A 15,150-nucleotide genomic window follows, 5' to 3' on the forward strand; every position below is an offset into this window, starting at 1 on the left:
TTAAGATTTTTATTTTTGAGAACGAGCGAGCACAAACCCGGGGAGAGGAGCAGAGGGAGAAACAGACTCCCTGATGAACAGAGAGAGCCCGATGTGGGGCTTGAACCCAGGACCCTGGGATCATGACCTGAGCCCAAGGTAGACCTTTAACTGACTGAGCCACCCAGGTGCCTGAGAGGTGCTTTTTTTTTTTTGTCACAATGACTAATGGGGCAGGGGGAGCTGTTACTAACTGGCATTTACTATCTGGGGATGAGGGATGCTGGCATACTGAAATGCAGTTTTACACATAAAGAACTCCTTTCCCCAAGATGCCAATAGTATTTTCTTTGAAACATGATGAAAGCGAGATCTAGTTTTTACAAGTTGCATCTTAAAATGCTAACCATTTATTCTAAGCTGTCTTAGTGAGATGGGGGCTGGGGGATACCCATTGACTGAGAACATAGGTATGTTTATTAATTTTATGGTAAACCTTCGTCTACAGGAAATGCATGGATCTGACTGCATTTCAGTCCAGCTAATCCCACTAGCATTCATCTCAACATTGGGATCTGGGACTTGACTTGCCAATTGTTCACTGTACACTGTAGTAAGTGCTACTTACTCAGCTGGGAATAAAAGGTAAACATCTGACTGATGTTCTGTTATACAGTAGATACAGGCAGATGTTGATAAAATGGTTGTAAGTGCTCTGATAACTGCAGAATAGGCTTTGGATGCCACAAAGATATAACCTGAATCTTTTCTTAAGATTTTCAGGTAGGATTATGTAGGGTATCTACTTGATTCTCCAGTGTTCATTCTCCCCTAAGTAATAAAAACCCCACATGGTCTCCATTTCCCCCAACATCTTTCAGCTCTGTTGTGGGTGGGTGTGACCATTGTGACTTGACCAATGGACGGTATGGAATGCGTGCAGTTTCCAACCTTTCCCCCTTCTTTGAAATAGGGAAACTGTGTGTTCTTGCTCACTTTCCCTCTTGCCACTTGCTGGGAAGGGTTGACAACCTGAGCAACCACCTTAGACCTAGAGAGGAAGCCACAGAGTGTTCCACCAGTTGGATACTTGGATGACTATACGGAGCAAAGGAACCTATTCACTTCTATCTTACTTAAGCCAATATATTTTGGACAAATTCATTTTTTGCCATTTTTTCATATGCCAACTGTTGTGTTGCTCTCTCAATCAGGCTGCAAATAAGAAATGACATCTGGTCTTTTTTTTTTAAGTTTATTTATTTTTTTGTAATCTCTATCCCCAACATGGGGCTCAAACTCATGACCCTGAGATCAAGAGTTGAATGCTTCTCTGACTGAGCCAGCTTGGTGCCCTAACAACTGTTTTTGTTTTTTTTTTTTAAAGATTTTATTTATTTATTTTACAGAGAGAGACACAGCAAGAGAGGGAACACAAGCAGGGGGAATGGGAGAGGGAGAAGCAGGCTTCCTGCTGAGCAGGGAGCCCGATGTGGGGCTTGAACCCAGGACCCTGGGATCATGACCTGAGCCGAAGGCAGACGCTTAACGATGGAGCCACCCAGGTGCCCCCAACTGGTCTTAATAAATAAGTAGTGCGAGAAACCTGAATGTGGCTGAACTCCTTTTAGGTATATTTGGGTTGCAAATATATACATATACATACCTTACAAAAAAATAACTTGTATTTACAAATTCAATACATTACAAACAGGCACAGTCTTGGGTGGTTTAAAAAGGGTGGGAGCAAAGAGAGCTTTATTATAGTTATATTTAATACAATTCAATGTATGTAGTTATGTCTAATATAGTTAATATTCAGTGTGAACAAGATCAACTTCACCTATTTATCTATTTTTTCTTCTTCTGCAGATTGTACACAAGGGAAGGAGGCTTCTTGGTTTTATAGGCCACACTTCTCTTGAGGCGCTCTCCTTTGATGTTAACAATATGTGGCAAGAGAGGGGGCCGGACTGTCAGAACCGTTCCTTGAGGTGTGTAGCCTCGGAGATGCAGTCTGTCCTTACACTGAGGTGTTACTGCAACCCAACCTATGCAGGCATGCGACAGAACACAAAATGGTGTTAGCAACCATCTTACTACAAACACCAAGTTCAAGCTCAAAATGAAGCACCAAAGGAGGCTACTGCTCTTTTTTGCCTTTTTTTTTTTTTTAAGGATTTTATTTATTTGACAGAGAGCGAGCACAAGCAGGGGGAGTGGCAGGAAGAGGGAGAGGGAGAAGCAGGCTTCCCGCCAAGCAGGGAGTCTGATGCAGGGCTCGATCCCAGGACCCTGGGATCATGACCTGAGCCGAAGGCAGATGCTTAATGAGAGCCACCCAGGTGTCCCTCTTTTGCTCTAGTTTTAAAGAAAGCATGCAATGCATTTGTGAAAAGGTACAAATTTATTTTTACAGTAGGTTGCATTTAATGAATAAACTAGTACATATTTCCTAAAATCCTCAGTTTATGTTAAATGCACATTTCTATAAAAATATACTGTAAGTAAGGCTACTTTATTCACCTTTTAAAAAGTGCCTGGGGGGCGCCTGTGTGGCTCAGTTGGTTGGGCGTCTGCCTTCGGCTCAGGTCGTGATCTCAGGGTCCTGGGATCGAGTCCCGCATTGGGCTCTCTGCTCTGCGGGGAGCCTGTTTCTCCCTCTCCTACTCCCCCTGCTCTTCTCTCTCTCTCTCTGTCAAATAAATAAAATCTTTAAAAAAAAAAAAAAGTGCCTGGTGTAAAATTACCTGCAGAGGAAAACTTGATGTCAGCCACTGCTTCAGATTCCCCAAGTCCTTCTTTTAATGTAATGTCTTCACCAACAAGAGGAGGAAATCCTGCCATTCGTTCTTCTCCACCCATTGGAACCTGCCATTGAGATAAATATTCTCAGCTACTGAAAACCCCAAATCACTTCTAGTTCAAATGAGAAGTATGGGAGAGCTCTATAGGGAGATGAAGCCTATAGAGATCCCAGTGACAAAATCTGCATGTGAGCATGCGTCTGGTGGTAACCTCCTGATACCAGCATCTTGTTTTATTAGTTTACACTATTTTTACAGCCCTCCATAAAGCTTTACAGAGTAATGTTTGGCAATTATGGTAACATCCTTCAAAATACCTTAGTTCTCATAGGCCTGGCTGGCCTCAAAGATTAATCCCTCCTTTCCTCATTACAAGTGAAGGGTACATATACAATGGGTAAGGTTCAGCTTCTGCTTACAGATATGTCCATGAATGGGAAGTAACTGAGTAATTATTAATAGATTTGTGTTTAACATGAGGGACAAAAGATAGGTGTTACAGTATGGTCCCTGCACCCACAGGGGTCAGAAGGTGGAGATAACATGTAGACAAATTACAAGGTAAGGAGTGTGATGGGAAGCATCTATTAAGTACTATGGTTGTGGAGGAAGAAGTAATGAACATGTTTTGGTCGAGGAAAACATTAATGAAGAAGCAGTATCTGAGCAGTATTTTGAGAAATAGGTTAAAGTTACTTACTGGAATGGTATTCTGGGTTAGCATATGTATAGACACAAAAACCGGAAAAAGGATGAGTTCAGGGAACTGTAGTTGAACTGTATAGGGTATATTAAGTCTGTGTATGAGTGTGTATTAGTGATGAGGCTATCAGTTTGGACTTCTCAGTAATGTGGAACTACCAAGGAATTATAGGCAGGAAAAAGAATAGAGATAGGAATAAAAAAATACTGTGGCCTGCTTTGTATTTTTCAAAGATCTCTGTAGGGCAGGGTGTCTTAACTTTGGCACTATTGACATTTTAGGCTGAATAATTCTTTGGGGGGTGGGGTGGGGAGGCTGTCCTGTGCATTGTAGAACTTTTAGCAGCATCCCTGGCATCTACTCTGTATCCACCAAGTTGTGAAAAACAAAAATGTCTCCAGTCGTTGTTAAATGGCCCCTGGGGGCAAAAGTCAACCCTGGTTGAGAAGCACTGCTGTAGTGGCCATGGAGGTATATTTGGGGTGGAGGTGGGAGGAGGGCAAAAGCTGGAAGCTAAGAAAATACTTCAGGATCTCAAAAAGAGCCTACTGACATCAGATTACAGCCTGAATTGGGAGGCTGGATTCAGTGATAATTAGGAGGCAGGGCTGACTTTCATTTGGGAGGTAAGAAAACCAGGAGGCAAGAATGAGTCTCAGAGTAGCCCCCAAAACACGTTTCTGTTACGGTGGAAGAGAAGGCTGGGACTGTTGCTTTGGAAAGTATCAGTGATGTCCACTCTGAAAACTACACAGATGAGTGGGGGTAGAGAACCACAGAGTTCATTTTTATGAGAGCCAAATTAAACAAACTCAGGAAGTTTTCTTTCCTGTAAGTCTCCAGCTGTATTTCAACTCATGTATTATGTTTTGCCTAAAAAGTGAGCAAATGTAACAGGACAACCAAAGGCTTTTTAAGTGTAGAAAAATCAACAGATCCTATATTGCTGATTGCCTTTATATGCTCACCCACCCTGCAAATCCTACAAGTCTCTGGAATATTCACTTTAGGGCAATTATTTCAATGGAGTTTTAATTTCAGTCTGGCTTTCTTAGGAAATACAGAAAGAAAAAAGCATTTACTTCTCAAGTTAAGTTTATCTTTAGCCTCTTTGAAGGGCAGGTGTATATTTTGGGTTTTGGCTTATATTCAGTTGCATAAGCATTAATTAATACTAAATCACCTCTGCTGGGTGCACCTGGTATTTTTGTAGATGTGTTCCATCATCATCATCATCATCATCATCATCATCACCACCAACACTTACATAGCACTTACAGCAGTGCCCTGGAACTCAGTCCTCGCCACAACCTTGTGATATAGGTATGACACATAGTCACACAGCTTTGTGAAGTGGTGGAAAAGAGCATTTGCACAGGCTGGCTGTGGCGATCTTAAACATTGTACAGACATTGTACATTAACCCTGTGTATGCAATGCCTTATTAAGCTGAAAACAGTTCTCACACAGTATTTGGTGAACTTAGAACAATTTCAGTGACACAGTAATGACCAAACAGAGGACGGGACATGAGGAGCACGAGAAGTATTGACTGTAAAAGAAGGAATAAGCAGGACACTGAGTTTTGTTTTGTTTTTTAAAGATGAAACTGTAGCATACTTACAGGGGGAAGGACGGAACTAGTAGAGCAGAAGTAAAAAGCCAGGATAATCTTAAGTGTCTGGGAGTTAGAACCTGGGAGGAGAGCTTTTCCACTCGGACCAGGACTTCTCAGCCTTGGCCTTATGGACATTTTGGACCAGATAATTCTTCGTTGTGAGGGTCTGTCTTGTGCACCGCAGGATGTTCAGCATTATCCCTGGCCTCTGTCCACTGGATGCCAGTAACGCCCCCAGCTGTGAGAAAACGTGTGCCTTCTCTTCGCTCAGCATTAATCCAATACAACTTTCTGCAATGATGTGACTGCTGGGCAGTTGGAAAGTAGCTAGTGCAACTGAAAAGCTAAATTTTAGATTTTATTTAAATTGAAATAGCCACTCGTGGCTACGGTATTGGCCAGTGTAGTTTAGAAAAAACACAAGTCTGTAGCTATTCTAGGATCAGTCCAAACAACATCCCTGTTCTCATAGGGTCCACTTTACTTTATAGCCCAAATCCTCAAGCAGAACAGGGGAGGAGAGAGCTAGCTGATCATATAACAAAAATGGTATGTCCAACAAAGGCTTCCTTAGCAGGGCTGCGGGACTGTCACAGTGTAGGTTAACCCAACTGTGTGATCTTCCAAGTGTGCTGCCTCACCTTGAGTAAAGTATGACCTGCATGCTTCTGATACATGGTATCTGCCCTGTCAGAGGAAGTAATATGCACAGGGAGGAGGTTGGAAGCCACAACTGTAAACCAAGCCGACTGATTTCCCTTAAGAAAGGAAGAAAATAAGTTATTTTACAGACTGAAAAACTTGCAAAACCAACATATTACAAATTACAATCAATTACCACCCCCCTCAAAAAAACCCAAGCTCCCTTTATAAGTAAATGGAAATGTAAATCAATATAATTAAAGGAAAAACATAAGAAGGGGTGCCTGGGTGGCTCAGTCGGTTAAAGCGGCTGACTCTTGATCTCAGGGTCATGAGTTCAAGCCCTGTGTTGGGCTCCACGCTGGGCGTGAAGCTTACTTAAAAGAAAAAAAGAAAAAAGTATATATATGGGAATATAAGTAAAAGGAAATGCTTTAATTGTGCCGGTATAAAGTTAGGTTTAACATTCTGTGGGCTTTAATGAAACATATAAGGGTTTTAAGTGTGTAAGGCTAAATTGCCCCAAAATTATGAGAAAACCCAAAACCCAAGAAATATGCTATAGCAATGGCCTGCAAGTTACATTTACTGTTGCTAGATACATCCATGTTACATTTCCTTTTTCTCCTCACTTTGGGAAAACAGGGAGCAATTCTATAAATACTCTAAAATCACCAGAATGATGCTATGTAAATGAATATCAAACAAAAAAGTACATATGTAATGTATATGTATCTTGGGATATAAACAGGCGTGGGAGGGGCACCTGGCTGCCTCGGTCAGTGGAGCATGTGACTCTTGATCAGGAGTTCTGAGTTCAAGCTCCACGTTGGGTGTAGAGATGACTTAAAAATAAAAACTTAAAAAGTGTGGGATTTATTTAATGCACATTAACCCTGTACCTAAAGGTTGGACCTATTTTTTTTTTAACCTATGATTTCCATGTGAAACAATACCACAGGATAGGGGCAGTATCTTTTCTTCATGCCAAGCTGTATGGGGCATTCAATATCCTAATGAAGATCTAGCTTTTGAGACCTACTACTTGTTTTTCCTCCCCATTTCTTTTTCCCAAGTTTTTATTATGGACAATTTCAAACAAACAAACAAAGAAGTATCAACTTCCTACACAGTCATGAACTAGTTATCAACAATTTGCCAATCTTGTTCATATATCTGCATCCTTAAAGTAATCCTAAGTCATTTTTTAACAGTACAGACTTTCCTTACCTGCAGAAAATCTAGGCGGCCTATGGCACCCAAAAACAGAACCGTTCCTGGTTTAAGCACGAAAGTTCTTGGAACAATGGAATGTGTTGGCAAAACAATATTTACTTCTTTTTCTGTTAGAAGGTTTAAAATCTGTAAAGTGGAGGGCAGATATTTTAGAGAATTACTTTTATTGAAGATATGATATATTGTGATTTACCTTTAAGGTAAAAAGTGATAGGGACGCCTGGGTGGCTCCGTCATTAAGCGTCTGCCTTCGGCTCGGGTCATGATCTCAGGGTACTGGGATCGAGTCCCATACTGGGCTCCCTGCTCAGCGGGAAGTCTGCTTCTCCCTCTCCCACTCCCCCTGCTGTGTTTCCTCTCTCTCTGTCCCTCTCTCTGTCAAATAAATAAATAAAATCTTAAAAAAAAGTGATAATTTTTTTCCAGACTTCACAATAAACCAAAGTATGTCAGAAGTTGCTGCACATAAAATTGCTACGGTCTGTCTAAATCAATCAATTTATGGATGGCTCTACTCTTGTTTCACAACTTAATACTGAGCAAAACAACTTATATGGGAGTATAAGACTTTGTATGTCAGTAGCATCCCTCAAATGTCAAAATTGGTGTGAACTGAAAAGAGTGATGTGTCAATCCCAAAACAGCACATACGTTCTCTCCACCAAGGCTTCTAGGGACCAGTAGTTCTCAGCTAAAGGTAAGGCAATATGCCATCTGCTAGCCCACTGGCAAGTATGCATGCATTAAATGCAAAATGGTCACCTCCTTCTAGGAGCAGTTATAGAGCTTTGAAGAACCCTTTTCTGAAGTCTGGTCTTCAGTTTTCTTATTTCCCCCAAACACTCAACAAAAAACGAGAGAGAAAGTTATGAATCCTCTGGCTTCTAAGGATGAAGAGTTCCTAAAGAGACCAGAGAAAATAGAAAAGGCAAGCCAGGAAGCACAAGATTCTGGTAGGATTTAAGGAATCAAAATATTAAAAAAAAGAAATATTATGGGACATCTGGCTGGCTCAGCTGGTAGAGCATGTGACTCTTGATCTCAGGGTTCTGAATTCGAGCCCCACACTGGGTGTAGAGATTACTTAAAAAAATTTTTTTTTAGGGGCGCCTGGGTGGCTCAGTTGGTTGAGCGACTGCCTTCGGCTCAGGTCATGATCCTGGAGTCCCGGGATCGAGTCCCGCATCGGGCTCCCTGCTCAGCAGGGAGTCTGCTTCTCCCTCTGACCCTCCTCCCTCTCATGCTCTCTGTCTCTCATTCTGTCTCAAATAAATAAATAAAATCTTTAAAAAAAAAATTTTTTTTTTAAAAAAAGAAGTATTAGAGAAGGTAAAAAAGTGGATTAAAAAACTTTTATGAACTTGATTCTTAAGAAAAATAACAAGGAGGGGTGCTTGGGTGGCTTAGTCGGTTAAGCATCTGACTTGGTTTCAGCTCAGGTCATGATCTCAGGGTTGTGGGATCGAGTCCCACATTGGGCTCTGCGCTAAGATTCTTTCCCTCTCCCTCTGCCCCACCGCCCCCCCCTTTCTCTCTTCTCAAATAAAATCTTAAAAACAACAAAAAAAAGAAAAATAACAAAGAAATAAAGAATACGTGAAACCTAGAAAGCCTCACAAGAAAATATATAACAAGGGGCCACAAGTACTTTCCTCAGCATTTGTGTTTTAAAAAGCACATTAAAAGCCACCTGCAGTAGAAGCCTTTTAACCCTTTTTAGCAGAGACCCTAATTTATTTCTCAACAGAGTTCCTTGATGTGGTTTGGGAAAACACTGGTCTAAGGCATCTAATAAATGTATCATTAAACTGACACAGAAACAAACTGCCAGAAACTTAGGGTCTCATTTTGCTGGCTACAATATTAGCAAATTCTTGCTTTTCTGACTATTTGACAAGAAGGTACAGATGACTAAAGTAACTGCTATCCTTGACTTGATTCTAAAAGGGAAGAATAAGTTGGTGAATGGTGAAGTTCAAGTGCTAGAACATTATTAGAAAGCAATCCAGTTACTCTGAAGCTACGGATTGCTAAGGAAGAGACAGGACACAAGCAATTATTCTAGGAGCGCAAAAAAGGTTAAAAATATCTATATGATTCTATCACATGAGACACTAAATAGAGTATAATTCTGAGACTGAAACTAAGTGATCCAGATAAGGCAAAGAGTGAAAAGAAGCTAAGACACCACTGTTGTTTAATAGGCATATACAGACAAAATTAGGCAAATCAGGAACTTGCGTCAGTAACCAGATTCAAAGGAAACTGATTAATGGATCTGTTGTAAGGCTGTATCCTGGATGCATTCTTCAGTCAATCCGTGACTTGGATGATAACCAAAATTGCAAATGAATAAAAAGTTGTGAAATTTAATGAGTGTGTAGGATATGGGCTTAATTTAATGATATAAAAGAAAGTTGCGGGGCGCCTGGGTGGCTCAGTTGGTTAGGCGACTGCCTTCGGCTCAGGTCATGATCCTGGAGTCCTGGGATCAAGTCCCACATTGGGCTCCCTGCTCGGCGGGGAGTCTGCTTCTCCCTCTGCCCTCCTCCCTCTCGTGCTCTCTGTCCCTCATTCTCTCTCAAATAAATAAATAAAATCTTAAAAAAAAAAAAAAAAAAAAAAAAGAAAGAAAGAAAGTTGCCCAGAAGATTGTAGTTGGGAGTAAAAAGACATATAAGGGCAAGACAGGTGGAGTTAATCTTATTCCAAGTTGTGCTCATCAGAGGGCACTTACACAAGAAATTTAGTTCTTAGTGTTATATATATTTTTAAAGATTTTATTTATTTGAGAGGGGGAGAGAGAGCGCGAGAGCACACACAAGCAGTGGGGAGGGGCAGAGGAAGAGAGAGCAGCAGACTCCCCGCTAAGCAGGGAGCCTGATGCGGGGCTAGATCCCAGGACCCTGGGATCATGACCTGAGCCGAAGGCAGATGCTTAACCGACTGAGCCACCCAGCTGCCCTTTAGTGTCGTATTTTAAGGATGAAAACAAATAAGAAAATATTCTGAAAAGAGGCCTGAGTTGATGAAAAGCCTCTCAGAGAGAACAGCTGCAAGAAACAAAGAGAAATCATCTGGATTATGTCAGCACAGTAAATGTTCAATGTTTGTTGGATGAACTAATGAAAGAGTAGAGTGAGGAAGAGATAGGATATTAAACTTAAAATAGTTCAAAGTCTAGCAAGGGAAAGAGGCATTATGTTCATTCCATACAGGACCATTTGGAGGAACAATGGGTACAAGTTACAGGGAGACTGTTCAGCTCCACACAAACAGCAGGTCAAAGGCCAGATGGGTTACCATGGGAGACAAGGGGACACTGCTTCAGCTGATGGTGAGTCACTCCTTATTTCAGTTCAAGCTGGATGGATATGTTTAGAGGGAATTCAAGCATAGAATAGGTGGCTGGACTGCAGCGATAGTTGTTTTCTTCCAGCCTCAAAATCTAGGATTTTATAAATGTCTCCCTAACGAAGGTAGCCACCACACTAACACAAAGAGGTTGTGAGCAGTGAAGCCTACCAAACAGAATACAGATCTTGATGGCACATAGCTCACCCTGAACTGCTTCTATGAATGAATCAGAACTGAGTCTAAAGTGAAAGGATACGCCTTTCCTATGTTCTGCCAATGAAGATGGCACTCGTGCAACTGAAAGTTAATAGTTCCAAAAGACATCAAATACATACACAATTTTCTTTTGTAATTCCAGGCGTGTCATGAAACCAGTGGGCATCTTTCACATCTTGCGGGGTCAATTCTACTCGTTTGGTGGATTTATCTGCAACCCTGACAGGTTCATTTTCCATGTCAAAGGCAAGTGCATCAGCATCAAACTCAAAGGCAGCTTCATCTTTCCGTTCTTCTGAATACAAGAATGTTCTTCTAACTCTTCCTAGAACAAGTTATATTTAAGCTATTAGTCACTCCTTTGAAGCTTTTGATTCCAGACAGATAATTCTTATTCTCCTCACTTGCCTCAAAAACAAGTTATTGAGACTAACTATGGTGTCCGGAAGCAAGACTACAATGATACCTTTGCCTTTTTTTTCAAAGGCAGTGGAGGTCAGACTTTTGCAATGGTCAAATATGTCACTAGCTGGGTACACTGGGCAAGGGGCTGGGTGGTTGGGGGAAAAGTGCTGGCAACCAAACTGTTTTCAGTGAAGGAAGGTTGAAAAAAGATACCAAGGAGAGAGAGGGACAATCTAATATAAAGCTGCGGCATGGAGTCCACAACTTGTGCTCATCTGCAAGGAGAGGGTGCTGTTTCTCAGCGAAAATGCTTCCACCCCGACAATGGCTAGGTGGACAGTTTTGCAGGTTTCCCCTCCTGGATTTCTCCCAAGTATCTACTGTTTCAGTTTTCTTAGCACAGTGAACTCTGGGTTTCCAAACAGCAGCCTTGCCTCCCAAGGGCCTCTTTGTTCCAGAACAAGGAGAGTAGTCTCTCCACAAAAACTGGCTAGACCTAGACAGCTGTATTTCAGGTTCAACAAAAAATTTTAGCATAGCCCCAACAAGAGTTCTCCTATAGAAGATGCTTACCTACTACATAACCATGCTTTTTCAAGAGATTAAGTTGATTTTGTTCTTGCTGACTAAGATCTTCTTCAGCTTCAGCTGCAGTTTTTTTAAGCCTTTTTTGTCTTTCAAACATCCTGTAAGGTGTTGGGTTGCAAATAGGAAACTTCAAAAGGTTTAATGTAGTACCTGAAATACCAAAGAGTAAATATGTTCTTATAAACATTGTACAAGAAAAGGGAATACGGGGAGGAAAACTAACATGTTTTCTTTTAAAGATTTTTAATTTATTTTTTAGAAAGAGAGAGAGGATGAGCAGAGATGTTCAGCATCTGAGAGAGAGAGGATGAGCAGAGATGTTCAGCAGGGAGCCTGCTGAGCAGGGGACCAGATGCGGGACTCGATCCCAGGACCCTGGGATCATGACCTGAGCCGAAGGCAGACGCTTAACAGACTGAGCCACCCAGGTGCCCCAGAAAACTAACATTTTTGAGGAGCTACACTGACTTGGGTACTGCGATTTACTTCACTTAACCTTCATGATAACCCTCTACAAGATCATTCTTATTTTATAGATGAGGAAACAGGCTCAGAGATTGGCCCACAGGCTCAACCTGGATTTGAATCCCAAATCTGCAGACCTGCTTTCTTTCCATTTTCACTGTACTACCATCTAGCATAAAAGCACTTCTGTGTATAATTTAACCAAAGTCCTGGACAGAGAAGAAGAGCTTATCAAAGTTAAACACTGGTTTCAAAGGAACAAATGAGGCAGTTTTGCCAACTGTTAAATACCAACATGGTCAGAGAAGGACCCATTTTGCAATTACAAAGTGTCTTAAAACCAAAGCCTGGGTAGCTCAGTGGGTTAAGCATCTGCCTTCAGCACAGGTCATGATCCCAGGCTCCTGGGATGGAGTCCTGAATCCAGCTCCTTGCTCAGCAGGGAGCCTGCTTCTCCCTCTACCTGCTGCTCCCCCTGCTTGTGCTCTCTCTGACAAATAAATAAATAAAGGGGCGCCTGGGTGGCTCAGTCGGTTAAGCTTCTGCCTTCGGCTCAGGTCATGATCCCAGTGTCCTGGGATCGGGTCCCGCGTCGGGCTCCCTGCTCATCGGGGAGTCTGCTTCTCCCTCTCCCTCTGCCTGCCACTCTGCCTACTTGTGCTCTCTATCCCTCTGTCAAATAAATAAATAAAATCTTTAAAAAAACAAAGAAATAAATAAAATCTTAAAAAACAAAACCCACAAAGTTAACTTTTTTTCTCAAAGCCACAAATCATATAGCATTAGTGAATTATTCAAATGTTAAATGTGTATAGTATACTGATCTTATGAATAAACTTAAGATATGAAGAGTAAGACTGAGGGGTGGAAGTTTAGAAAATAAAAGAAGGAAAAAAAGAAAGTAAAAAGAACGACTTTCCAGAGAAACATACAAAGAAGTAAAGCTACCAGGGAAACCTCCAAGAGAGCAGGAACTCTTGCTTTGGTTCCTGGTTCATCTACAGTGCCTAAAGAACAGTGACTGGAACACAGAAGTGCTCCATATATATGCCCATGAGAAAATGACTCTACCATGTACTAAATTTCCAAGAACTAGCATGACACAAAAGAGAGGTGTGACCAAAGTCCGGAGAGAATTTTTTTTTTTTTTAAGATTTTATTTATTTATTCATGAGAGACACAGAGAGGCAGAGGGAGAAGCAGGCTCCCAAGGAGCAGGGAGCCCGATGTGGGACTCGATCCCAGGACCCTGGGATCATGACCTGAGCCGAAGGCAGACGCTTAACCATCTGAGCCACCCAGGTGCCCACGGAGAGAATTTTTAAACGGAAGACTCCAGACAGCCCCTGGTGGACATTAAGGAAGGATATACGAGGTGCCTGAGCTGCAACCAGACTTTCAGCATCTCAGAAAAGTAAGGAAGCGGGACTCCTAAGGCTCACCAGGCCAAGGGGAGATGGTGGCTCTGTCGATAGCCTCAGCGCCCTTGGCGATGCAGTAGTCGGATTCTAGGAGCGTGTTGAAGAGAGTGGACTTGCCAGCGTTGGTGGCGCCAACCAGGTACACGTCGCCGCGGTAACGCCAGGAGCGCTGAAGCGCTGTGATCAATTCTTCCACCCCATAGCCAGTCTTGGCGCTGATGAGCCGTACATCCCTGAGCACCGTGCGGGTCCTGGCGGAAGGAATCGAATTCTCCCTCCCGCCTTGCTGCGGGTCCTCACCGGCGTGTTGTGGTCCCTGGTGGCCAGAGGGCCGCGGGAGCCCTGCGCGGGTACAGTCGTCCCACAGTCGCTCCCGGAGCCGCTGCAGGTAGCCGGGCGCGTCCCGGGGCAGCAGGTCCACCTTGTTCCCCAGCACGATCAGCTGCCTCGGGCCCACCAGCGCGGGCAGGTCGGGCAGCAGGGCGTCGGGCAGATCGAGCAGGTCCACCATGTAGAGCACCAGGGCGGGCCCCGGGCGACGCAGCGCGGCGCTCACCAGCTCCAGATACTGCTCGCGGCGCATCTGCACGCGCAGGGCGCGCCGGTAGTGCACCAGCAGCCAGCAGCGTTGGCACACCGTTCGCGCCAGCCCGCCGTCAGTCTGCGCCGCTGCGCTGAGGAACTTCTCGCGGGGCAGGTAGCCGGGCACGGCGGGGTCCTGGCAGTGCAGCTCCGCTCCGCAGCCCGAGCAGTTCAGGCCGCTGGGCGGCACCGTCGGGTCCGGGTGTCCCACGACCGGGTGTAGCCGGCTCCTGGCCCGTACCTTCTGCTGCTGCCGCTCTTCCCGCCGCTGCTGCTTCTGTCGCTCCTCCTCCTCCTGCCGCTGCTGCAGCTCTCGCAGCTGCTTTTCGAGGATCGGTGCAGGCTCGGGCTCCGAGATGTACTCGGGGAACAGAAAATGCTCCTCCATGTCAGTCCTCCCTTCGTAACCCCCAGTCGCCGTTGAGCCATGGGAAAGCCTATGTCCCAGGCCCGATGGGTGCTGGGAGGAGGAGGCGACCGCACATCTCTCGAGAAGCGGCTCCCGAGGGACATGGCACGCTACGGCGGGAGCTGATCCCCGTAGGAAGGGCCGCAGCAGCTGGCGGGTGAAGCGTGAAGGCAGCATGGAGAACGCTACCCCTGATATGGCGGGGGCGGAGTCACAAGCGCGCAGGCGCACTGGGATCCGGGATGCGCGTTAAACCTGACTTAAGCCCGGGACTACCGGTGGGCTGTCATTTATCGGAAAGCGCCACTTCGGCTTCTTTCGCGTCTAATCCTGTGAGTTCTCGCGATGAAGGACCTGAGGCCGGAGAACCCATTCAAAGCTACGTCAAAAGCATCGGCGACCTAGGCTGAGCTGGGTGGGCGGGAGAGGCTAATGAGGATTTGTGTACTTTCAGGCTTCTTCAACGCGCCATCGCTGGCACAGCTGGCTTTTAGTGAATCACATTTTTTTTTTTTTAAAGATTTTATTTATTTATTTTAGAGACAGAGCACAAGAGGGGGCAGCGGGAGAGGGAGAAGCAGACTCCCTGCTGAGCAGGGAGCCCGATGCGGGACTCGATCCTGGGACTCCAGGATCATGACCTGAGCCGAAGGCAGTTGCTTAACCAACTGAGCCACCCAGGCGCCCCGTGAATCACATTTTTTAAAAGCTTCATGTTTTTA

General features: G+C 44.1%; 1 protein-coding gene across 1 annotated transcript; it reads right to left on the minus strand.

Annotated features, from left to right (window-relative positions):
* Positions 1–1,709: 1,709 nt before the first annotated feature.
* On the minus strand, positions 1,710–15,105 carry NOA1 (nitric oxide associated 1). Its single transcript, XM_045881087.3, has 7 exons — positions 13,459–15,105; positions 11,537–11,701; positions 10,678–10,883; positions 6,980–7,111; positions 5,749–5,865; positions 2,730–2,850; positions 1,710–2,030 (listed from the first exon to the last, which is right to left on the minus strand). Exons 1-7 carry the CDS (start codon positions 14,603–14,605, stop codon positions 1,831–1,833), a joined length of 2,088 nt encoding a protein of 695 aa, XP_045737043.2. The 5' UTR covers positions 14,606–15,105; the 3' UTR covers positions 1,710–1,830.
* Positions 15,106–15,150: the final 45 nt, after the last annotated feature.

The sequence above is a fragment of the Mirounga angustirostris genome, unplaced genomic scaffold (genome assembly GCF_029215605.1).
Source record: "Mirounga angustirostris isolate CCGP_5_RB_7025 unplaced genomic scaffold, mMirAng1.0.hap1 SCAF_2, whole genome shotgun sequence".
Lineage (NCBI taxonomy): Eukaryota > Metazoa > Chordata > Mammalia > Carnivora > Phocidae > Mirounga > Mirounga angustirostris.

Coding starts and splice junctions, on each gene's coding strand:
- NOA1 (XM_045881087.3), bottom strand. CDS start 14,605: ATGCTGCCTTCACGCTTCACCCGCCAGCTGCTGCGGCCCTTCCTACGG. Junction 10,884..11,536: donor AAAGCATGGTTATGTAGTAG/GTAAGCATCTTC, acceptor AACTTGTTCTAG/GAAGAGTTAGAAGAACATTC. Junction 2,851..5,748: donor CAGGTCATACTTTACTCAAG/GTGAGGCAGCAC, acceptor TCTCAATGGCAG/GTTCCAATGGGTGGAGAAGA.